We start from the raw sequence: 25,021 nt of genomic DNA, 5'->3' as shown, positions 1-25,021 counted from the left end.
ACACAGAAAAACACATTTTTGACGACAATTTTGATATATTACATACAGCCACAAAAAGTAGAAAATTAAATTTATTGGAAGCCATGGAGATTAACAAAATGACACATTCAAATGTATTGCTTAACAATCAATTAGATTTAAATACCTCTCCTTTAATGAACTTAAATTCTCGCAACAACATTAATTAAGGTTTTATGGTCATTTTTCGGTTTATATAGTAACAGGTAGTTTGTAAATATTACATTTGATAAAGACACGGTGTTGTCGAGACAATTGTCATGTCAAAATATATAATTTCGTGAAAATCTGAACTTTTAGTTCTTATTTATTTTGAAAACTTAGTTAGATAGTATCGACGGATATACGGGACTGATTATTGGCAACTACAAAAACATTTTATTTCTAATAGAACATACAACGCTGTAAATAAAAAAATAACATGTTTGTCACAACGGAACACTTCAAATCGGATAAGGATGTAATCAAACGGAATTCCACCGAATTCCACTAAAATTCTTCGGAATTTCTTTAAAAATATATTTTTTATAGAATTTATATAACTTGTATAGAATATAGAATACTTTTTTTTATAGGAAATATAATAGAATTCTATTTTAAGTATTTATTGTTTATTTATTTCGTATGCATTTCATATACAGAGAATATTTCTACATAAAAACTTATGAAAAATGCACAATTAAATTAGAGGTTTGACCCCTAAAAAAGTAAAAAATGAAAGCCTAAGTTCATCTTACAGCTATGTTTTGTTATATTATGCTTACTCGAATATGATTCTTAAACCTACTCTCAGTAATGAAAAAGTTTAATGCTCGTTCTTGTTGACCAACCGGGAGCTGCCCTTGAGATGAATGAATTGCGCCCCTAGTTGGTTCTGTGGTACGGTACAAAAAATATGCTATTTAGACGAGTTATTCCTATGGCTGCCAAAAACACAATTTTTGACGGAAATCAGGGGCAAAAACAACTGCATGAGGTGGGCTTCGTCACGACGGGCTGTAGCGTTTTCAGACCTAATAAGTTTTCAATGACCACCAGACTTTGAAATTATGTTGGATCTGTGCTTGTCAAAGGTAAAGCCGTTCTCGAAGACGCCTTTGATACTGCTTTAGATTTCCATCGATCCAAGTGTGTTCTTAAATTATAGGATCGCGAAGGCAGCTATATCAATGATAAATGCAAAAAAGAATAACGGCCCTGTTAGAGCTACGAGACACCCTCGAAGTAACTGGAAAAGCCTTCGACAAGTAATTTTTAGTCTAACAACCTGCCTGCATCTCCCCAGATACGACGGGATCCATTGTAGAAGTTTGCACACTTTACTAAGCGACATTGCCATGATTCACCCTATCAAAGGTTTTGCAAAAATCTGATCCTGATATCCTGTCTTCAAAGCACAAGTGATTGAGTATGTAATTAAATTCAAAATTGTTGATCTTCCCGATTGAAAGTCATATTGATGGTCTATAATTGCATTTTTCAAAAAGGGAGTTAAAAATTGAATTATTAAGTTTTCGAGCAATTTTGGTGTGGCACTTAATATGGTGTATAATTTATTACATAGGGACGTTTTGCTGTTTTCCTGAACAATGTAACATAACATATACTAAACTAATAAGGAACAATGGAATACTATCATTAAACGCAATACGTAAATAAACAATTCAAAATGAGTTAGCATAATTACGAAATAGTGCATAAATAGTGAAATTCAATTCAGTATACTAAAAAGCAACCCAAACCGGTATTTGCACAATTTTATTTGCGTATATACGGCGTGGAACATATTTTTATTATTAGTCATTATTCATAATGCCTATGGCGTATTATCCACGTGGAAGTATTTTTTAATTACTTTTAAAATAACTGTCTAAGATCTTTAATTCATAGGCTACTTGCTCTTAATGATTTTTTTTTGGGCCAACAATTTGTTTGAAATAAAAATTGCAAATATCTTAAAAACAGTATAATTTTTCGAAATAAATGTGGTGTTCTGTAGTTGTTCTTTTCTTATAATTTTCAAAAAAATATACAGAATAGAATTTAGTCGTTTTCCCCATCTGCAGAAAAACCCAGACTCTAAACCTTCATGTCGGTGTTTCAAAAACTGCTTGACTCATACAGAAATAACAATTTCAAGAACTAAACTTTAACCCTCCGCATTTCGCTAATGAGCGACATTTTCCTAAGGCATCTTTGGCTCTTTGGCGTTTTTTAAGTTGTGTGTGTAGTTGTGTAGAATAACACATAAATAAATGTACTATATATTTATTTACATCAACAAAACAAACCATTTTTAATTGATTAGTTTTTAGTTATAAAAAACAATATTTATAAATCTAAATAAATTCCTTTTAATTGATATCCGAATTCCAGAATAAAATTGTTAATAAGTAAAATTGACTGGGCCGCTGGCAAACTTAGGGTATTAATTCTATATATTAATAATTTTTACAGATACCTTCTTGGTGTAATAGTACGATATCATCTGTGTGCCACGTGGTAGGTCGGGGTATTTTTTTTATTTCTTTGGGGTACCCAAATTAAATGGCTTTTTCAAAAATCAATTTGCTTTGATCTCAATTATCGTTGCAATTTGTGTATCATGAAAAGAGGTGAAAGCTGGAAATACCATATAAAGAATCTTAAAATGCTTAGCAATCACGGTTGGGATTGTTTTTTCGATTATTTTTAGGTGGTTTTAATGTTTGAATTTGCCCTGAATTTTTTTGGAATGCTGAGAAATTGTAACAAATTTCAGGAGATGTTCATAAAATAAAAGATATTTAGTCGTATTGACAGGGCCTGCTGGTGCACATGCGCTGCAGAGCTCCCAAAAAATTAAGAACTTTCAGGTAATTAAATATCCTAACTAAAATATTTTCCTTTATCCACAACAAAATGCATAATATTTCGCATTCGTCATAATGATAAAAAATGGAATGCAATGTAAATGCAATGAATGTTTGAGTAAAATCGTCCAGTAGAATAAACAGCCTATAATCGCGCTGGCGATGTTGTCGAGTTGTTCTTTAGCTGGACTACATGAACGGCAGCGCACAGATTTCACTAAGTAACTCAGAAATAATGGAAGAGTTTGAAATAAAAAATGGCACCACACAAGGATGGATCAAACAGTGCAATTGGCAATGAAGTAAACGGAATTCCCATCAACAACGCCCGATATGCAGATGACACTACCATAATAACAGATAACACAGGTGATCTACAGACCCTTTCTAAATCAGGTCATTGAAGCAAGCAGAAGTTTGGATTTAAAAATTGACATTAAGAACCAAGTTTATGGTGATTGGTACAGACAATATTCCAAACGCTCAGATGAATATAACTTAAAACAACAGCCAGAGAGTTACTCGGTTTTTAATCTAGAATGTATGAAATCCAGAACACGAACGAGTAACCTTCCTAAAACTTAAAAATGTCCTTACAAACAAAAATTGGAGCTTTAACCTCAGATACGGAATTGTAAGATGCTATGTCTGGTCGGTCCTGCTGTATGGGGTGGAGGCGTGGTCGATCACGTAATAAACGAAGAAGTGCTTCGAAGAGCTGAACTGACAAATCGACAACTCTTAGATACAATCAAAAAAGAAAAATTGCATATTTGGGTTATATAATGCGTGGAGAACGTTATCACCTTCAATGTAAAATCGAGAGAGAAAAAAGGGAAATAAGAAGGAAGAAGCCATCCTGACTTAGTAACATTCGTCAGATCTCGAATAATTGCTGCTATAAATAGAGATATTTTATTTGGTTTACGACGCTGCATATTGAAAGTAAAAATAACAATAGAATGCACGTCATTCTGTTTTTGTGCGTTGGTGACACTTTATATTCACTGTGAACCCTGAAGGTAGTATTTAATATAATTAATGTGAAGAGATATTCTAAATATTCCTACAAAAAAAGTTAGAATTAAAAGCACGCATTGCCAGATATTTACCATTGAAAAACCTGCCCTAAGTAGAAGAAAATGTTATACAGGCAAATCTACTTTAAACATTTACTCAAAAAATGAATGGAGTTGTGTCTAACAAAAAAAAAGTTCTATAGCGTTTTTCCTGCTTACTGTTTGGTAGCGATAGAGCTCGGCAGGAAATAGGGGTCACCGATCTAGAGCATAAGTTTGAAAATAAAAAGACATAAAAATTTCATAATTGTACGGAATTTGCATTATTAGGGTCTACCAACATTAGAGCTCAAGAAATTATTGATTGCATTAAATTTTGCGGAGCTCTTGAATTGGCTCTCCGGGGATATGATGATATTAATTCTTTGGCCTAATTAGATGCAACTCTATGTGAGCACCTACAAAATTCTTCGATATTTGAGGGCACTTCCAAAAACATTCAGAATGATCTGTTACAGTGTATGCTTGTAGCTTGTCATGAACGAACAATTGAGACAATTAATAATTTTCCGCTTTTGCCTTAAAAACTTTCGCACGAGACGCAACTGCGTATTGATTAAACATACCCTGACAAATGACATTAAACCAATCAGAAGAAAGAATCAAAACGGATTTTCCTGTTGCTTAAAGATTTTCAATGATATAGAAAATGTGAATTAATTTAAGGAATTTTAAAGAAAAGTACAACAGTGTTTAATGAGGCTAACGTAATTGGCCGTCGGAATTGGCAAACCTCAAAATACCGACTCTGAAACCTACTGAAAATATGCGATCGCTCTTAAACAGTGGGCTAAAATACCCCAAATATCTGTAAGTAATACTTTTTGCATGCTTGATCTATGCATAATAGCATATTCTAGAGTAGTGAGTAAAAAGAATAATATAAGACAACTAGGGGCATATACTCCATCATCTGCGCATGCGATTTCTTCGATACGAGGATCGGCCAGACACAAATAATTTTTGATTTTTATAACTATATTTTGGTCATGTATAGTCTGTCTCAATCTTCATCACGTTGGCTCTCGAAAGACCCTTCTCAATAAAACTTTAACGATATTATTACCTATTGGGTAAAGCTTTTAATAAAAAATATATTCTTACTTGAGTGACAAAGCAGGGGTGGGTCAGGTATTTTTTTTATTGTGATATATTTCTTGAGTGTTGACCACTTGTGGCAGTGTTGAATAATCGTTTTTACTGTGCCTTTCGAAAAAGTTATTTAACGAGAATATAACAATGTCGCGTCAAAACTGTCAGTCGAAAGCACCTCCAAATAAAGGAAAACGCTTCACCATAATACACGCGGGGTCAGAAGACGGATTTGTCCCAAACTGCTTGCTGTTGACCGCAAAGAATATTAAGGTTTCTAGATTGGTTTATTATGAGGATACAAGTGACGAAATCTTTTAAAAATTGGTTTTAAAACAATCTTTGAAAAAATATTCCCAATAACAGTGTCATTGTCATGGATAACACAAGCTACCGCAGCCGTCTGCTACGCAAAGCACCGGCCTCATCAAGTTCAAAAACTGAAATCTCCAGGAATATTTGTTAGAAAATTATATTTATTTTGTTAATCTGTTACAAAAAAGCGCAACTTTTGGAAGTCCTGATGATGACACTATATTCCGGGATATCATCCGTTCGCTCGTTGAACTCCGACTGGAATCCTGCAAATCCTGCATCCGACTGGAATCCTGCATACGTTTCGCCAAAATCTCACTTGGCATCTTCAATGCTCGCGCTCCGAAAACACTTCGAACACTGTGTTCGGATGCAGGATTCCAGTCGGAGTTCAACGAGCGAACGGATGATATCCCGGAATATAGTGTCATCACATACGTGAGAATATATATATATATATATATATATATATATATATATATATATATATATATATATATATATATATATATATATATATATATATATATATATATATATATATACATATATATATATATATATATATATATATATATATATATATATATATATATATATATATATATATATATATATATATATATATATATATATATATATATATATATATATATATATATATATATATACATATATATATATATATATATATATATATATATATATATATATATATATATATATATATATATATATATATATATATCGAAGATCATATCAATCTTTTGCTCTGTAGTAAACATGATACGCAAGCAATGGAATAAATTAAAATCATAAACGCTAAATAAATAAATCAATAACGTGTCAAAAAATATTTGAATTATGACAGTCATAAACAACAAAACACGAGTCCATGGAGGCAGCATTCTAGCTCTTGTTTTGTTTAAATGCCGCCATAGCCACCTTACACTGAACTTGTATGGCAACAGCATATTATTTGTGATAGACAAATGTTTAAAAGGAAATATTTCAAAAAGTAAACATATTCGGCATATACAACCTAATATAAAATTGCCTTTATTTTTAATACTAAATATGAAAAAATTATAGAAACGGGTAGTTTCCATTAAAAAAAAATTTTTTGGCCGTTTTCTTAATTTAATTTTTAATCTTATTTTTCGCTTGCCCTGTGTTAATATGTATTCTAATTTCTTATGAAATTCGTTATTCGAGTCCTTTGTCTACAGCAAAACTTACTCAAGTGAAACAATGAATGCTTCCGAATGAAGAATTTGGCAGATATTTTACGTCTTACAAAAGTCATTTTTCGCATAAAAAATTAAAAATCTCAAAATGTCTAGAATTTTGTATAAAATTAAAAAATGAAGTAATATATATTATAAATGTTGTATTCCATCCGGTTCATGTAAATAATGTATTTATAACAGGAGATATCGTAATGGTCTGATCCAACGTTTCTTTCGAGGACAATCTGGCTAACAAATGATTTATTTCACTTGCAAACGCCCTGTGTTCGGTTTTCGATTTTGAAATTAGACTACACTTTCTCCTAATTTGCATTAAAAACATAAAAGTTCGTAGTTACTTCTAACTTTTTTCCCAGAATTTCAAATATACTGAACATTGTTAACCTTTTGTTCTTCAGAAGGCCATTGGTTGAATTCTTAAAAGTAAGTAAACAATAGGTACAAAAATTATTATTTTCTATTCACCATCAAAACTCCTAAAACTGCAAATGCACTAAATTGTTTTTAAACTTGTGTTTGTGCTCCAAACTACATTCCTAGTCTTTATTGAATTTAAGATAGAGACTTGAATGCAGTGTGACCTTCTGAAAACAAAATATCTGCGATAAAAATGTTTATAATTAGATAGCGATAGACATCGATAAAAATTGTTTATTGCGGATTATTTTTGGAGGGCAAGAACTAACTACCTTGAAGGTATTTTCGTTTCATTTTGATATGGTGAAATATTGTATGGGATAAACTCTGTATAATTATTGTTCCTCGGCTAGACAAACGTTGAAATTATTAATCAAAATCCATAATCCTATAAATTTATGCATAACTCATGAGGAATGAGAAAATAAAAAATTTGGATCAGCTGAAAATGCGTTTCAACATTTTTTACCGTATAACCGTATGCTTTGTCAAATGACGTTTATAATTTTTGGTCAATGATGGTGGATCTAAATAATCGTTAAGAAGGCACAATTCTTCCATTTTCATAATGGTTATCTTAATATGCGTTGCTGCAGACTTGGATGACAGGCTGAGAAGAAAGTATACCTGTAAAATGCGTTTTAATCTTTAAAACAAGGAAACGATTATTCATTGTTCTTTGACGGCTATGTTTGGCGAATTTCTCCATATTGCGACACACCTGCATATAATTGAAATAAGATTTTTTTATAAACGCTCTTTAGTCTTGCGCATTCACCATTCTGATTCTGAATTTAATTTAAAAAATGGGTATTTTAATTACGTTCGGAACGTTTCGGTATTAAAAATGTTAATATTGTACATCATATACAGTGTGTCCAAGGCAAGGAGGTACGATATTTGGCGAACTGCCGGTCCTAGAAATTCGAGATAATAAATTACTTAGTGGATCGGCCAAGGCAGTAGGCAGCAAATTATTTTCGAAAACTTTGAAACTTAGTTAAAATGAGTACTAACTTACGGCTTAGAAAAATGCGAATAATTAAATATTTAATTATTGAATAAATGTACAGGGTGAGTCAATGATAGAGTAAAGTTGCTTAGTATGAATTTGAGTACATGCGAGAGACTAACGCTGCGGGTATACAGACGGTACAGATGGTGGTCGTTGGAAAATCTAATAAACCACGTGCATTGAAAAACATTGATTTACCTGTAAACTATTATGGACAAAAGAGTGCGTGGATGACAAAAGATATTTTCAAAAAGTGGTTTGATGAATGCTTCGTGCTAGAAGTTAGAAAATGGTGGAAAGATCATAATTTACCTCAAAAAGCGTTATGCTTCTTGATAACTCTCCGGGTCATCCGTCTGAAGAAGAACTGACAACTAAGGATAAATGCATCACTGCAATGTTTGTTTCTTCCACCAAACTGAACTGCACTGATTCGAGGAGCAAGGCTTCAGAGCAGGCTTGGATCACATATTTAGCCTGGTGCAGCTGAATTGGGAAAAAGGTGGAAAAAAACAGAAAAGTTCACTTCTTGTTTGTCGATCTAACGCAGGCGTACAATATAGTCCCCATCCAAAAACTATGGCAGGTACTAGAAGAATCCCCGGTCAATAATACAGCAATAACAACAATTAAATAGCTCTATGGGCAAGCCACATCTCGAATTAAGATAGGAAAGAACATATCGGAAAAATTTCAAGTCTCAAAAGCCTTCGACAAGGATGCTGCCTCTCCCCGCCACTGTTCAAGATTTATTTGAATGAATCCTTAAGAAAATTGGTAGCATTCCGGTGTACCACTTTCCATTTTTCTGTACTACCACTATCATCAAATCATTAAACATTAAAGAGATTGTCTAGTTGGTATACTTCTATTAGGATACTTCGCCTGAAGTCTCACTCCCAACAAGTATTTTTTTCTCTTCACCCAGTATATGAATCGTATCAATTTATTCAGCTTTAGGAATATCCATACATAATTTTTTATTTCATTTGCCAACACCACAATTATTTTTCTGAATTTATTTACTCAGCTGTCAAGTAAAAATGTACAATGTCATTGTGTCATGGGCAACTAATGTTATAGCAATGGTTTTTTTCAGAAAAAAAGTTAAAACAAATCGCAAAGCGTTAAAAATAGGTATATGACATAGTTAATAAGAGTTGTAGGTTTTTGCCAGTTCTTTCAGAAATAATGGTGAATTTACAATTTAAGATGATCTAAAAATGGTACCCGCAGTCTAATAACGGTTTCTTTTATTTTTTATTTTTTTTATTCATATTATTCATCTACGGTACTGACATAAATTAAATTTGAGTTCTAAAATCATTTAAACTCTTTGCGCTATGTCATCAACTCCATGTTTGTAAACAGTTCTTAGATGACGTACTTTCAACCTGACTCTCTGGACGTTTCATAAATCTCAAGGTAGATGGCGCTAGAGTCATGTAAATTCAAAATCAAAAATTGTTAAATTTTAAACACAAAAGTTACTTTACCGGAATTCACTGTTAACCTAAAACATGAAACAAAAACTGACATTTTTTTTAGTTTTATATTTAACTGTACTAAAATAATTAAGGCAAACAATGAAATATACAGAGTGTAAAAAAATCTAAGTATTTTCACCAAACTTGAATTTTATTTCTCATACAAACAAGTGTATCATACACAAATGAAAACATTTTAGTAAAGAGTATGACGACCTAGATTTTTAACAGCTCTACATCTACTTATCTGGCGTCTAATGAGGTCATCATGGTCTTCTTGGGGAATTAAACGCCACTGTTGCTCTAAAATTTTTAGGAACTCCGAAACAGTTTCAATTAAGCTCTGAAGAAGCCAACAGGATGATTGTCAAAACGTCAGCAAGTTCGATTGATCAACAAACAATGGAGGATGAATCCAGAAGATTTGCAATTTGTTATTTAGGAACTCATTTCTTGTTTTAAATATTACATTTTGTGGTGATAAAATTCTCTCTCTTTTATTCAAAAACGTTCTTAATGTGCATTAGAATGAAATCACTGTTTGTTTGTCGATTTCTTGGATGGTTTCTAAGCCAACTAAGGTGTTCTCCAAATTCTTCTTCTTTTCGAGTCTGAGCTTAAGAGGAAACGCTCCATATTTTCGTCTTCCTACTCGAAGTGTTACCGAATCCCTTTTAAGCGCCTACCATTAACGTTGATGTCGATAATTTTTGAAGATATAATAATACGGGATTGCATTTATTGGCAAGTTGCCAGTTTTGAGGACGAACGCTTGCTTCTCCTTCTTCGTTATCAACCGAGGCAGTTAAGCTACTTCGAGTGTTAAACTACGCCCATCGGCGTGGGGTTAGGTAGTACAATTTCTTGGTCACGCAACAGGATTCGCTTCGCAGGAATCATCTAATTTATCGCCCTGCTCCTTTATACGATAATTTAGCGGGCTGATTTCACGGTCGAAAATTGACATCGCATTATTTAATAAAGCCTTACGTACGAATCAAATTTACACACACACTCGGCGTACGTGCGTAGATTTTTTTTACCAGCCACTATGAGTTCTTGTTACTTCGTAATCTGCTTGGTGCTGATTTCGGCGATCAAGGGAGATTCCCCCGCGTGCGACATAAACGCGTGTCAAGCCCTTGAGGAGAGTTTGATACGCTTGAGGGAATTTTGGGACAAAGTGGAGGGAAAAAATAATACCAACGATCATTTGAGGAGTCTGGAAAGAAGACTACGATCTCTCGAGCAACCCGGTAAACTTGACAGGATCCAAGCGTTCGCCATTACAAAACTCTTTTCCAGTGTGGCAAGTAGTCAAGAGCGAAGGGAACTGGATGAACTGCGCTAAAGGACCTTGCAATTGCTCCCCGGAAACCAAGACCTTGAACTGCTGGCAACAGGGGCTGACGCAGTTACCAACCGCTCAAGTCGTGCCGTATGACGTCAGATCGATGTAAGAAACTGCGCGGAGCGGAAAGCTTCCAGCTGTTTCTTCTTTGTTCCAGCGACCTCGGAATAAACCACTTAACTACATTGAACAAAAACACCTTCAAGGATCTGAGTTACCTGACTGAACTCGATTTGTTCGACAACAAAGTGGACTACCTTCCTCCTAATGTCTTCGATCAGCTTAGTAGCCTGATTTACCTGTAGGTAGCACGCTTTTGAAGTAAACGTCCAGGACATTGTTAATTTTTGAAGGCGCCTGCATAAGAACGCAATCGAAGTACTACCTCCGGAGTTATTGGCCAAGTTGCAGAATTTGAGAACCTTCGACGGGTCTACCAATTCAATCAAAGAACTGGCGCCCAACGCGTTCAGACAAAACAGAAATCTGATACTCGTGCACCTTTCGAGGAACCAAATCAGGCATCTTCACGAGACTGCATTCGACGGTCTGGAACACCTCGAGGATTTGGACCTCAGCAACAATCGTTTGGAAACTCTACCGAAGTTTATATTTAGCGACCTAAGGGCGCTGAAGCGGCTTCATATTGCTGAGAATAGTATTGCTTTGCTGCCAACTGGTAACTTCAGAAATTTAATTCAAAGGCTTTAATTCATCGAATTATCAAAAACCATCCAAACCAAACCTTTAACATTACGGTTCTTAAGAAATTGTGATATATGACTATTAATGTTTTGAATGTGGGGAGGCGCCAGAGTGGTAAGTGTGTGGATGCTGTCGGACTCGTTTTTTTGAGAGGTTGTGATGAAACCGAACTTCACATATTCATTCAAATTACAATTCTTACATGTTACAAGAACAATCCCAGAATCCATAGAAAACGCGTTACAACCAAACCAACTTCGACTCAGGTCTATATTTTTCACCAATTAGTCTTCCGAAACATTGTTTACGGCCCTACTTTAGCTCCGCCTCCCCCAAACGTCAGCAAGTTCGGTTCTTGATGAACGATGCAGGAGCAATCCAGAAAATTTGTAAATAATATTACAAGCCTTGTGGAAGTTTTTTCCAAAATGTACTCCAATCTGTATTCCAACAATGTCAGTACTTTTTTGTACGTTGTGTTAGGCTGAGAACTAACCAAGAAGATACCACGGCCGTCATCAATGACTTATCATCTCACTCACTTTAAAATGTTCTTTAAATAATGGCCCAAGTAGTTTGGATAAAAACATTTTTACACAATTTGAAAAACTATTAATTTAAACAGTTATTTTTAGCTGTTGTTGCATACTATGCGCAATTTGTATTAAAAAAAAATCTATATTTTTGCCTTAAATTTACTTAGATAAAAAAATTAAAAAGCGGAAGAAGTAAATTAAGTGTGTACCTAACCTGATTAGTCACCGACCGACCGAATGATCCGGGCAGTCGTGGCCAATAGCCAATAGCCAACTGCTATTACTATCGTCTAAGAGGTATTCTTTTTCTAATTTGGGAGATCCGGTTGAAGCTACTATTTCAGAAAGGTGTCGGGTAATACACGCTCATTTATTAGGTATACAAAGGGACTACAAAGTGACCCAATTCATACTTATGAAACTATTATTAATCGGCATTGATTTGATTGCACAATTTTTTCTTTTTATAGAGTGCAAACTTGGCCCAACAAAGGTAGACACTTTATTTAGCAAATTAGTAATGTCTCGTGCATTGTGATGAGGTGCACCATGATGTTGAAAGTATAGCTCATTATTTTGCTGAAGTGGCAAATTGTCGATAAACTGAATTACCGCCTCTTCTAGAATTTGTTGGTATCTTTAGGCATTTAAATTTCCATCAAAATTTGTCCTCTATAGATGCTTATCCATACCTCAAAACTGAACCTTCCCTGATTCGCTTTTGCTGTTTCCAGTAATAGCAGTTATAGCTTGTGAATAGTCCATCATCAGAAATCGTTGCCCCATCCATTCAAATAACTTTCCTGGCAAAATCGGGGTCTTCTTGGCATTTATTTAGGTACCACCTGTAAAGTGCACGTCTTGGAGCAAAATCTTATTGCCGTAACCCCCGTCGGGGTCGATAGGGCCTAAACTTGTGTTTTTTAAGCGCCCGCACGGCATTGTTGCGTGGAATTCCAATGTTTCTCTTCATAGCCCTGGTGGAAGTATTCCGGTTAATTTCTATTTCTCTCAGAAGCATTAGTTCTTCCAACTCTCTATCCTAGGCCGCGGTGTTGTAGATGAGGTTTTAAATTCAAAAATATTTTTGAGCTAGGTTGCCTTCTTTCCAGATATCTCTGGAAATATAGATTTAACGCCGTCCGTCGATTTTCGTTACTTTCAACTTATCATGTCGTACTTTTCAAAGTTTTCAAAGCACAGCCTACTATGGTAATTATTAAAAATTGCAGATATCTTTTTAACTACTTAATAAAAATAGCTGTATAGTACAGCGTTTCACAGGAAATTTTATTAGAAGATTTAAAAAAAGGGTTATTCCATTTAAAAAAATGTTACTTTGTGCTATATCTTATAAACTAAAGACTTTAAATCGGTGAAACAGGTAGATTTGTCCTTAAAAAATCTTCAAAAAATGTTGTTAATAAAAATCTCTATCTTTACAAATAAAAAAGTTATAGGGGGTTTTTAAAAACGCACATTTTTAAGAATCACCCTGTAGCTCAGAAACGCTTTAACATATCATGATGCGGCTTTTAGTTTTCGACTTCTCTGGAAAATCGAGACCTTAACATGCATATTAGTTTTGGGCAAACTAGGCTGCATATTCTTAAAGCCATAGAGGCCCCTCGAATCTGGACCGCACTTTTTTTCTGCTAATCGATAAGCTAGCTAGCTATAGCTATATGTCATAAACGTTTATCAATTTCACCGAATGTTCTAAATTTTTGACAGCAGTGCTTAAGGTCAACGGTGTTTTTAAATTTATTTCGCGATTTTAAATGCTTTGTCGTTTTACTCGTATATGTCAATTTGTACCTACTTCCACTACTTACAGTAAGATATAAAATTTGCTTCTTCTTATCACTATCACATAGGAAGATTTCACTTTTTAACTCCATATTTTTCACTTGCCGAGTTATTCAGAGCTTGTTTTTCTTTAGTTAGGATTTCCTGAAGAACGATACCACTCACTGCCTTTTAACACGTTCTTATTATTAAATACATTTTCACGTTTCCACTTTTTCGTAAATAGAGCGGTTTTCTTCGACCTAATATTCGTTTTAGTTTTTATCACATCCACCACCTGTCTCCGAAGATTATCCGTCTCCGTTTCTACTAGGTCACTTACTACGATTCTATTTTAAAGACAGCTGTTTTGTTATTTTCCTACCTTTCCCTGATTAAACGTGCAGCTGTCTTGGATCTTCTTTAGTAAAATTTTAATGGAGTCTATGGAATTCTTGTATGGATTACTCGAAATTAGATATTCTATTAATTAATTCACTGTTGCACTATGGTCTGAAAGACCATAATTTTTGCAGAAGTATTTTATTGCAAGAAAACTTATTAGAAAACCTTTTACTTGTTTAAAACTAATAATTCCAAAGTAAAATATCAACTATTATTTTTATTTTATTTTAAATTTTAACCAATACTAACCACAAAATTTGTATTAAAATTGTTCAATAATTACTTACAATTTAGTTAATTTATTAATCTTACTAATTTTTATTTAATTGATTATAAAAATAAAATCTATTTAATTTAAGAACGAATGATGAAAACAATATAGAAGCTTTTAGGGACCCAATTACAGCACACACGATTTTTTGTTTCAATTTTCTTTTTCTAGAACGAAGGCTAGCACTGGAAGTAAAATAATCTGAGGTATCTATAATATAATAATGTCCATGTATTAAAGCAATGCATTTCAAAATTTTCATTATGAAGAGGTAGTTAGAATTATGAAATTTGTTAGAAATTTCGTTATGAGTTCAAGTGAAACACCCTTGATTTCTGTGTTACTTAGCTTCTCCCAAAAGTGATTTTGTACAATTTTTGTCCTTTCATTCAAGTTTGTTAGTTTGTCCTCTACTTTTCTCCATACCTTCATTTCAATTCTGTAGTTGATGTGGCGCGCACATTCTAAAAATCTTACCCTACAGTGTAATGAACTAATTTTTAACCTTCATGGGGGATACTTAAAAATTTTTCCGTCGACTACTGTTAAGCACAATGTGTGCGAGTAATTTCTAGAGTATGGTTTCACATATTGCATTCCAGTGGACTTAAAACCTTAATCTGTTCGTCCAAATGTGCCATTTCTTTTAAAATGTGACTTTTTGTTTCTTTTCTGTTCTGTTTTTTAAACGGCCTAGAAAATGCTTTACCGAAAGGGCGCCACTTATGGAACATAAGAACCGAAGTGGTATTATTTTGGTGGCAAATATACTGTAGTTATCACAGAATGATTTGCAAAATTCTTGTTTATAATTAGAATGGTCAGAACAGCCGTCAAATCCATAACTACAAATCATAGTAGCTCTCATGTTATTGGCATTTAAAAATTTATAAGAACATTTTCTTGTAGTAAAATTATTCTCGAGACAGCGTGATCCAGCAAATCTGGCAGTGGAATCGATTCTTCTTCAAACTTTGAATCATATTCCTGTGGAGAATAAGGCACTCCTGGATTCCTCGTACGTCGGTTTTTGTTGACTCGAACTAGCTAACGTTTCGCCAATCATCCTGTTGGCTTCTTCAGAGCTTGACTGAAACTGTATCGCATTTCACTCTGTACCTGGTTTTATATTGTTTGAGGGGGCGGACCTAAATGAGGGGCATAAACACCGTCTCGGGTGACTGATTCCCATATTGGTGACAGATAGAGACCTGAGCCGCGGTTAATATTGTTAGGTTGCTTATAGATTTCTATAGACTCTCGGATTTTTCGTTAGTAGAAGAATTGATTACATGCAAGAATTTTAGTTTTATCGAATAAAATTTTATGTCCGGTTTCGTGATTGTCTTCGGCAACTACTGATGAGTTTATTTGTCTTAGTCTTAAGGTTCTTTCATGTTTTTTGAGCTTAGTTGAGATTTTTCGTCCGGTCTCTCCAATATAAACTTCTGGAATCTCAAATGGAATTTTGTCTTTGAGATGTTGAGAGATGTTTGGACAAGTGGTAAATCTGGTTTTGCCGTTATATTTCTTTAGAACTGTTGATATGTGATTGATTGCTTTCGGGTTCATTGCCATTGGAAGGTTGTGGTGAAGTGTATTTTGTGATCGAAAGCTTAATACCTTTAATGTGGAAATTATTAGAGAGAATAGCAGAGGTAAGGCGTTTTAATTCTGGTTCTTTAATTTTTTGTTTCGAAAGCAAAGTTTTAAATTTGCCGGTCTGCTAGGGCACACTGCAGCTTCCTTCATTACCACAGACAGATGTTTTTGGCCGCTATATGGAATATGGAGCAGCAATGTTGGCAGCTTCAACCATTAAATTTGAGTTATGGCATTTTAAAAAGCTCAAAAAGTTAGGTTTACTATTTTGCGTAGGTTTTTTTGCCCAACATACAACAAATACAAAAAATACAAAAACTTGCCAAATATCCAACTATATGCAACAATTTTGGGTACCGCTGTAAACTAGACCCTTTAAGCAATATAATACAAGCAAAAACTGTGTTCACAGAATTTTGGTGTTCTATGAAACATCAATTAACAATAAAAGTAATAGTAGACTTGCTTTCGTGTTTCTTTTATTGTTGTAGCGTCAACTTCAGAGTTTACCTCATTTTTGTTGTTAAGTAGGTATTTCTTTCGATAGTTTTGAAAATAACGAACCGAATAAATTTTAGCAAGTATACCGTTTTTGTTCGAAATATTAACTACAATTCAAGAGATTAGTAGTCTATTTGCATATCAGCCGCCTTTAATTCATTGTAAGTAGATGGCCGTTTTCAGGTATATTCGACAATTTAATCAACTTGGAACTGTTAAATTTGAGAAAAAATCGTATAATGCATTTGTCGGACAACTTGTTCGCAAAGATGGAGAATTTGCAGGTACTGCAGCTGACGAATAACCAGATAGCCGAGGTGAATCACTAACAACGTTTTTTCACTAATTATGTAATCGTTGTTCGAGCGCGATTTTTAGATAAACCTCAACGATTTTTCCAAACTGACGAATCTGGTCGAACTCCATTTGGGACAAAATCTATTGTCTGACTTACCCGAGAATATTTTCCTGCGCAACAAGAACCTGGAAAAGCTCTATCTGTTTTCCAACAACTTGGAAGAGCTGAGAGAGAGGAATTTCAACGGGCTGGTCGCGCTAACTAATTTGCTGGTCAACAATAATCTATTGAAAGAGGTTCATTCCAGGGTCTTTGTTTACACGCCCAGCTTGCAGAAATTGTAAACACATCGAAATTAATATGGGGTGGCCCAAAGAGAACTTTGTCGAACTGTTATGCAAAAATTATAACTATTGATTGAAAGTGTTTCTAATATGGCACCAGTTCTGGTTATAAATGGAGACATTTTGCTTATTTTAAATTTTTACAAAGTTGTGACACATTTGGTTGTAGATTGGGCAATGTTTCTTATGTCATCTGTTAAAACTGCAAAAAAATTCACGGAATGGTAAAGAATGCATCTCGAGCTAATGTAAAATAAAATAGTGTCAATGTATTACAAACTCACCTAAAATATTAAAAAAATATATTTCAGGTAATATATAAAACGTAAATATCAATTCGACAGCAAACAATAAACATTTACAAAAATTAACGTCTAATTAAATAATGTCTATACATTATTATTTTAGTTTTTAACTTTTATTATATCCTGAGATTATCGGACAAGAGTCGAACAAATCTAAAACTTCGAAAGACAGTTTAGCAATATCCCTTTTGCAAAATACTATATAGCTGGCTGATTTTTTCTGGCATTAATGAAACTGTAGAATATGCATAATTTTGGTTAGCTTGCTAAGCCTCCTCACTTAGTTGACCTATGAATCAAACTGGTCCAAGGTAGTAGTCATTAAATTGAAAATGAAAATAATTGTAATAATATTAATAATACATATTCTTAAGTGCCGTCTTCGTTCCGAAGGTTGACGATCATCAAAGCTATGCTATGCTTATTATATAACAGTTTTTTCTTGTTAATAGTCATTACAATTCTTTTTTTTTTCATTTGTCTTAGCACCTTAGTATTGGTTATTCTCTGCACCCATGAAATTCGTAATATTCTGCGATATACCCAGAGCTCCAAAGCTTCTATTTTCTAGACGTTGTTTACCGTCCAAGATTCCATGCCTTATCACAGAACTGATAAAAAATAACATCTCATGTATTTTCGGTTCGAAGTTAAAATGTCTACTGCAGAATACTTGTGTCATCTTCAAAAAAACAAACTCCTGGATTTTTCGTTCCGGGTTTTTATTTCCCGAGAGCTGTCAGCATTTTTATTAAAGAGAGTATCTAAGTAATTCTAATTTCTAACTCTTTTAATAGGTTCGCCTAGTATAAATACATGCCGATGTTCCTTGTGTGCTTTTGTTATGAGCATAAATTTGGTTTTATTTTTGTTTAACTTCACCGACCGTATTAATAAGCGCCTGTAGGTCTTGTATAAGGTGCGTACTTTATATTATTGAGTCGATTTATATTCTTGATTGTCCAATTTTTTATTCATAACATCTTGTGAATACATATTGAAACTGATGGGTGAAAGACGCAACCCTGCCGGATTCCTCTATTTATTTTATATGCTCAATTGTTTTTTCTTGTATCTGTATCTGTATCTTCTCTAGAATCTAGAAAAACTAAGTACAAAAATGCATGTCCTGGTTCACGTCCAGGAATTTCTGGGATATAACATTTAACGCAAAGAGTGCCCAGACCGTTTCTGAATCCAAATTGCGTTTCATCGTTATTTTGTTCTAGTTTTTAAGAATGCCTTTAATATATGTCGTATCAAGCTCAAAGTGCGATAGTCCGGGTATTGTTTAGCATTTCTTTTTTTTGGTAGCGTTATAAAGGTTGATGTCAGTCATTCTTGTGGTATTATCCCTGACTTGTAGATGTCATTAAACAAATCCACCAAGTCGTCGGCTGATAGCTTATCTGGGCATGATGCTTTCTATTCAGTGCATGTGTGCTTTGTTATTTCAGGACCTTGATCTCCTTCCATATGATCAATTTCAACTTTTTGTATATGATCTTCGAAGAGAGTCTCCACATAATTTTGTCCTTCGTATCGCATAACGTAAATGAGTTGATTGCGTTTTTGTAATCCCTATAATTTTTTTATTTTTTTGTGTGTATTAAATAAAATTAGCCGTCGGAATAATTGGAACCTGCGCATTTTATATAATTTAATTTTGTCCTTCGTATCGCATAGCGTAAATGAGTTGATTGCGTTTTTGTAATCCCTATAATTTTTTTATTTTTTTGTGTGTATTAAATAAAATTAGCCGTCGGAATAATTGGAACCTGCGCATTTTATATATTGTAGTTTTTTCTAATTATTTTCTACTTCAGGTACATGGTTAACACCTTGTTTTCAACTCTGATATTAATTCACACAGAGCTTTAATTACAACAATTACAATGGGCCGACATTTTTGGGTTAGTTTCGGGTATAATATTTTTATAGGATTCAAATAGCAGTGATAAGGTGGTTAAGGGGTATATTACCGGTTTTTTTTTAATCGCATACACTTCCCTGCCAATCTACTCTGCACCACCATTCCCAAACACTTTCTTATGCCTTCATATGTTTTTTTCAATTTCATCATACCCTATGACGTTTTTAGAATACGTGCAGTCAAATCTTGCATTATTATATACATTAAATACATGATATACATTATGTTATAGTAAACTTGGACTGATGTCTTTGGAAACGGCTTTTTCAAATTTAAATACGTTAAAGAATATGTGCCATTGTCTGATAATATAGATTCTCTTGCCCTGATTCTCTTCTCTATACAGGGATCTTTATATATCTCCTATTATACCTACATCAAAGTTTAAATAGGGAAAGTTTTAGAGGAAACTTAATGCATTTCATCACCGGCTTCAGATTTACCATCGGTCGGTAAATCCAGCGGTTAAATTGATAGTTGTCAAAATGTAACATTGTTCAGACACTTTTTTAAGACATGTTTTAAATGTTTTTTGTTATCTCCAAACCCGCTTTAACTCTGATTTTTCTTATGGTCGTCGATTTTTGGAAAGAGCATTAAATTTCCAGTGCAATGATGTCTCAAAAGATTTTATCTCACTTCGTAAAGTTTGGTCTTAATTTTTTATTCATTAATTTCACATTAACATTAAGAATTTTTAATACAACATGAAAGTGAAGGACGACTCACCAAGCGAGACTGCTTGCTTTTAGAAAGCAAAAGTCAGAAATGTCTTCGTTAATTTAATTTACACTTGAACAATGTACAAGTTCGACAAAAATTGAAAAAAAAAATCGCGGCAGAAATAATTTATAAATAAATCTAATCACAATTACATAGATTTTCAAAATGGCGTCCATTTGCATCGTGACATTTTTGACAATTTATGACTATTTGTCTTGCAACCCTAGTAAGTGTATTTCCGTTAATGTTTCTCAATTTGTCTAAAACTCTTTATCTCAAGGTTTCTATAATCTCGGGAGGTTGCGAGATAACAAAAGACGATTGAGTGTTTGAACAATGTCACATTTTCACACCTATCAATTTAACCGTTTTGCATTTACTGGCGAAAAACGAAATCCGCCATTTTTGGGGTTGTCCAAAACCAATCTCTGTATTAAGAAGCGAATCCGAGACACATTACACTTTCTTTTTGGTTCGTTACTCTCCTGCATTGCATCGTCGAAATTGTCTTCAACCCACAGTGAACCACCACCAATGGTGCAGGGTAAATGGTTTTAAAATTTCTAAGGTATCCATGCTACTAAAATAAAAATTCCTCCCTGTACTAATAAACGCTAATAACAGCTTCATTGATAGCACACCAAGATATTATCCGGGTATGGCTTAACCTGCAAGATTTGAATATAGGGAACAAAGTATCGTTAATAATAGATTTTGTGTGTAAAATTCAATATGTTTTTTGGAAAAAACTTACAAAATGAATTTCGGTTAGTTTTTGTTACTTGCAATAATTGCTGTATTTTAATGAACGGAGGTTTTATAACGGTACGGCTTATTGGTCGTTTCGTTTGTGAATATTTGAGTCAAATAATAACCATTAATTATTAATTAATTAAACAGCCCAAAATACGATTGAACTATAAATCGTGTCTTTTGGTGTCGTTAGTGGACTTTAAATGTTGAGTTTAATAATAGGCAAGAACACTTAGACTTTTTATAGCAGAGCAGAGATAATGTGGTTCCTACATGATGGAGCTCCTGCACATCATGCCCCTCAAGTTAGGAACTATATAAAGAAGGATGGACTATTTTCTGTGGGGATATGTTATGTAAAAAACTGCCTCCACAACAAAGGAGGACTTGAAGCAGAGGATAAGAGAAGCCTTTTAAAGTGTAATTCAAGTATTTTTCTGGAACTATTAGCAGTATTAAAATTGCATTGTTAATATTACTCCTAGCGCAAAATACTGTTTAAATTGTTCGTTGAAAATTGTGCAGTTCATAATTTTATTTTTGTTAAAATCACGGATTTAATGAATTATTTTGCCATTGAATTTTGTATTAACATGCTATTATCTAAAAGAATTATACTTAATATTTTTCATTTTTACTCACAAATTATTGACTTAATATAATAACAGCTGTCGGAAACGGCGTCAAAAATTTAGGGTATTAAACACCAGGGATTTTTCACGAAAAAATGGCCTAAATCCCAAAACATTCTTTAAAGCCCATAAAAACCCCACTTTGAGTGATTGACTATAAAAGGAAGTATATATTTAATGTCCTAATATACGGGATGTACCATTTAAAAAATACATAATTTTGATTTCCCACATTTTGATGAAAATAATTTTAAATTGTTTCCTTTAGTCTTTTATATAACTTTTTTATTTAACATTTTCGTCTAAAGATAAATAAAAAAGGAGATATATTACCTGGACACATTATTTTAGTGGAGTGTACTTTGTGATGGAGTATATCTAATGCGGAAATTATTAGAAAGATGTTAGGTGTTTTAATCCTGGGTTCAGTGACTCGGGCTGCTATAGTTTTACGGCTCTGTAAAAAAGGAAGTTGATAACCTATAATTTTTGGTCCGGATGGTGATCTAACAATACATTACGGTATCGTCTGTATGCGTGGGTTTTCTGTAAATTGAGTGACCTAATATGAGGCCTAACTTAATATTAATAAAAATAAAAATCTCTAGGAATGGGAAATTATTACGAGTTTCTAATTCAATGGTAAAACGTTTGTTAGGGTGTATAGAATTGTAGGTAAATTGTATTGTAAAAAATTATACAGTAAATTGTTAAGAAATTCTCGGAGGGATTCTTGTCCTTAAGGCCCAATGACAACAACGGTACCATCATCATTAACGTAGCGTTTCCGTAATTTTGGTTTTAGATGAAAGGTTGAAGGCTTGCTTCGCACATACTTCAATAAATATATTTGCGATGACTGCTGTTAATGGAGAAACAATAACTCACTCCTCATTGACCGTTGCAAGAAAAATAAGTTCCAGAAAAGCATGTTCAAATTAAGATGATCCCAGCTTTACGAAGTACAATATATCTGAAATAATGTTGAAATTAACTAGAATATCTTTTGGATCTGGATTTAAATTATGCAATGAATAGTCCGTAGAAACCAGTAATTTCCCCTTGTGTTCCGTTCATTAAAGCTTTTTCATATATTCTTAAAACGTAGTGTATATTTGAACATAATTTCCGCCTTTTTGAGCATATTCGATATATAAGCAGTTTACATTCTTGAAGTAATTGATGGTCCCTCAAAAAACAGTCGAAGACAAATGACAGTTGTTTGAATAGTAAGTTTGGTCTATTTTTTAAAGGTTTGATGGGAATTCCTGTTATCCTGGGAGTTAATTTTTCATTCTGCCAAGAGTTTTTCTTACTTCTTTTTCTGTGATTAAATATCACTCATATAATATATATCACCCGTATAAGGCTGAAGGCTGATAGTATTTCTGATGCTAAAACACTTAAGTTACACAAAAAAAACTCAAATGGTAGCCAAGTTCCGCGGAGGGATAATTAAATATGTGGTCATAAGTCAGAAAGGATGCTATTTAAAAACGTGAAAATTTTAGATTTTGTTGGTAGAAAATATTTCTAAGGTGGCAACAGTTCCTCATATGTTGGAAATGGAAGCCATTTTGATTATTTCAAATCTGTACAAAGTTCTCGGTGGCGGACGCCTTATATTCCTGCTGTATTAACATTTTTTTTTCAGGCAACTAGACAGCAACAAATTTCATTACTTGTCGCCGAAACTTTTCGATCCCTTAACCGAATTGGTTTCGGTAAAGCTAGGGAAAAATCCGTGGCATTGCGACTGCAACATCCTGTATTTGGCTATGTAAGACCGACGGCCGTTCCGTCACCTTATTAATCAGTTTTGTTTTCAGATGGGTCGATTCAAATCCGGAGAAAATTTGGGACTCTGAGCCGACGTGCAGAGGTCCGGGTGATTTTGGGGGATTGCTGCTCAAAGACATGACCTTCGACAAGTTATGCGAAGGTCAATGGGCCAGCATGTTGAACTTGTCACCCCGCATACCGATCAAGGGGGGCTTTATCGGAGAATCTAGCAGGACCGTTAATTATCCTCCGGTAGCGTAATATGCTCTACGATGCTGCATTTCATGTCCTTTTAGATTTTAATTTTAAAGCGTGGTTATTTAAATCGTTGTGCATTGGAGGCTCTGTCTACATTTAATTGCAGCTTTATTGAATAACAATTTAAATAAATAAAAAAAATTAAAAAGGTGTTTCTTTTCGCACAAGATTAAATAGTAAAAGATGTTTCCAAAACAAAAATGAACTCTTAAACCGACATGTTTCGATAAAATAAAATTATCATAATCGAGGTTAAGCTTTTTTAGTAGTAGTACCAGAACTGTCCTTCGCTTTTAATTTTTTTAACTGGTGATTGTGACTACCCACATGCCTCTGAATGACCATAATTTTCGCCGAAAGTCTCAATTTTCAATGTAATATACAAGACATTTTAAAACAAGTATGATATCAGGTGATAACTGCTGTTTCCTTTGTAAAAGGTTAAAAGCTGTGTTGCCAATTCTTTTATTTGTGTACGTATAAGTCATTTTCTCTAATTTGGAGGATTATTTGCAAAGGAATTGTTAAAGAAAATAATTTGTTTTATAATAATACTAATAATAATATGGTTTGAAGTTTCTAGTTTGTAGTAGGACCTAAGAATTTTGCATATAGTTAAATATTTGGCAAATTTTTGTATTTTTTGCAGAAAAGCACAGCTCGCCTAATCAGAAAAATCTTTATGTTTAGCAAAAAGAAACGCAAAATTCAAAATTTCAAGTTTAACCAAATTTGTATTAGTAAGTAGTAATTTGTAACGTCGCAGAAGAGAATAACAATTTTATGGAAGAACAAGGTAAATTTTTGTCTTCGAATATAGCCAAAAAAATGGAAAAAAGGGAACAGAAATAAAAATCATTTTGATAAAAAATACAAAGACTGGGTTTTAATGATTTTTAATTTATTATTATTTAATTTTCAATATATATGCTTTGGTTAAAACCAAGGCAGGCCTATTTGTTAGAAACTAACTTTGCAAAAACTCAGTACGGAAACCCCATAATTGAAGCTAAGGAGAGGAACTGCTATATTTACCCAAGTTATGAAAACATTTTGCAGGCAAAAAATGGAATGTCGACCAAATGGCACTCAAATTTCGGAGATAATTACATCGGTTCCGCTGGCAGATTTGTTAAACTACAGAATATTAAGAATAATTTGACTACAAGAAATTGTTCCAATAAATTTATTTGAGTTTTTTAATTGCACTAACATGACAGCTACCACGATTTTTAGTTATGGGTTTGGTGTAAGTTCTGGTTGTTCTAATTGCAACCACAAATTCGAACAATGGCCATTACAAAATGGG

General features: G+C 33.6%; 1 protein-coding gene across 1 annotated transcript; it reads left to right on the top strand.

The window, feature by feature from the left end:
• Positions 1–3,866: 3,866 nt before the first annotated feature.
• LOC132696578 (leucine-rich repeat-containing protein 15-like) lies at positions 3,867–23,812 on the top strand. The gene is made up of 9 exons (XM_060661478.1): positions 3,867–3,892; positions 10,558–10,781; positions 10,831–10,981; positions 11,034–11,177; positions 11,230–11,555; positions 16,868–17,001; positions 17,063–17,322; positions 23,327–23,452; positions 23,502–23,812. Exons 2-9 carry the CDS (start codon positions 10,577–10,579, stop codon positions 23,713–23,715), a joined length of 1,560 nt encoding a protein of 519 aa, XP_060517461.1. The 5' UTR covers positions 3,867–3,892; positions 10,558–10,576; the 3' UTR covers positions 23,716–23,812.
• The last annotated feature ends 1,209 nt before the right edge of the window (positions 23,813–25,021 follow it).

Source organism: Cylas formicarius, unplaced genomic scaffold (genome assembly GCF_029955315.1).
Source record: "Cylas formicarius isolate icCylForm1 unplaced genomic scaffold, icCylForm1.1 PGA_scaffold_1__22_contigs__length_36826433, whole genome shotgun sequence".
Classification (NCBI taxonomy): Eukaryota; Metazoa; Arthropoda; class Insecta; order Coleoptera; family Brentidae; genus Cylas; species Cylas formicarius.
This window is presented reverse-complemented; position numbering and strand designations above follow the sequence as displayed.

What these genes read in the sequence shown, in the direction of transcription:
- LOC132696578 (XM_060661478.1), top strand. Translation starts at nt 10,577, where the DNA reads ATGAGTTCTTGTTACTTCGTAATCTGCTTGGTGCTGATTTCGGCGATC. An exon ending in CCGTATGACGTCAGATCGAT is followed by an intron (nt 10,982 to 11,033) that starts GTAAGAAACTGC and finishes TCTTTGTTCCAG; the next exon opens with CGACCTCGGAATAAACCACT. An exon ending in CTTAGTAGCCTGATTTACCT is followed by an intron (nt 11,178 to 11,229) that starts GTAGGTAGCACG and finishes TAATTTTTGAAG; the next exon opens with GCGCCTGCATAAGAACGCAA.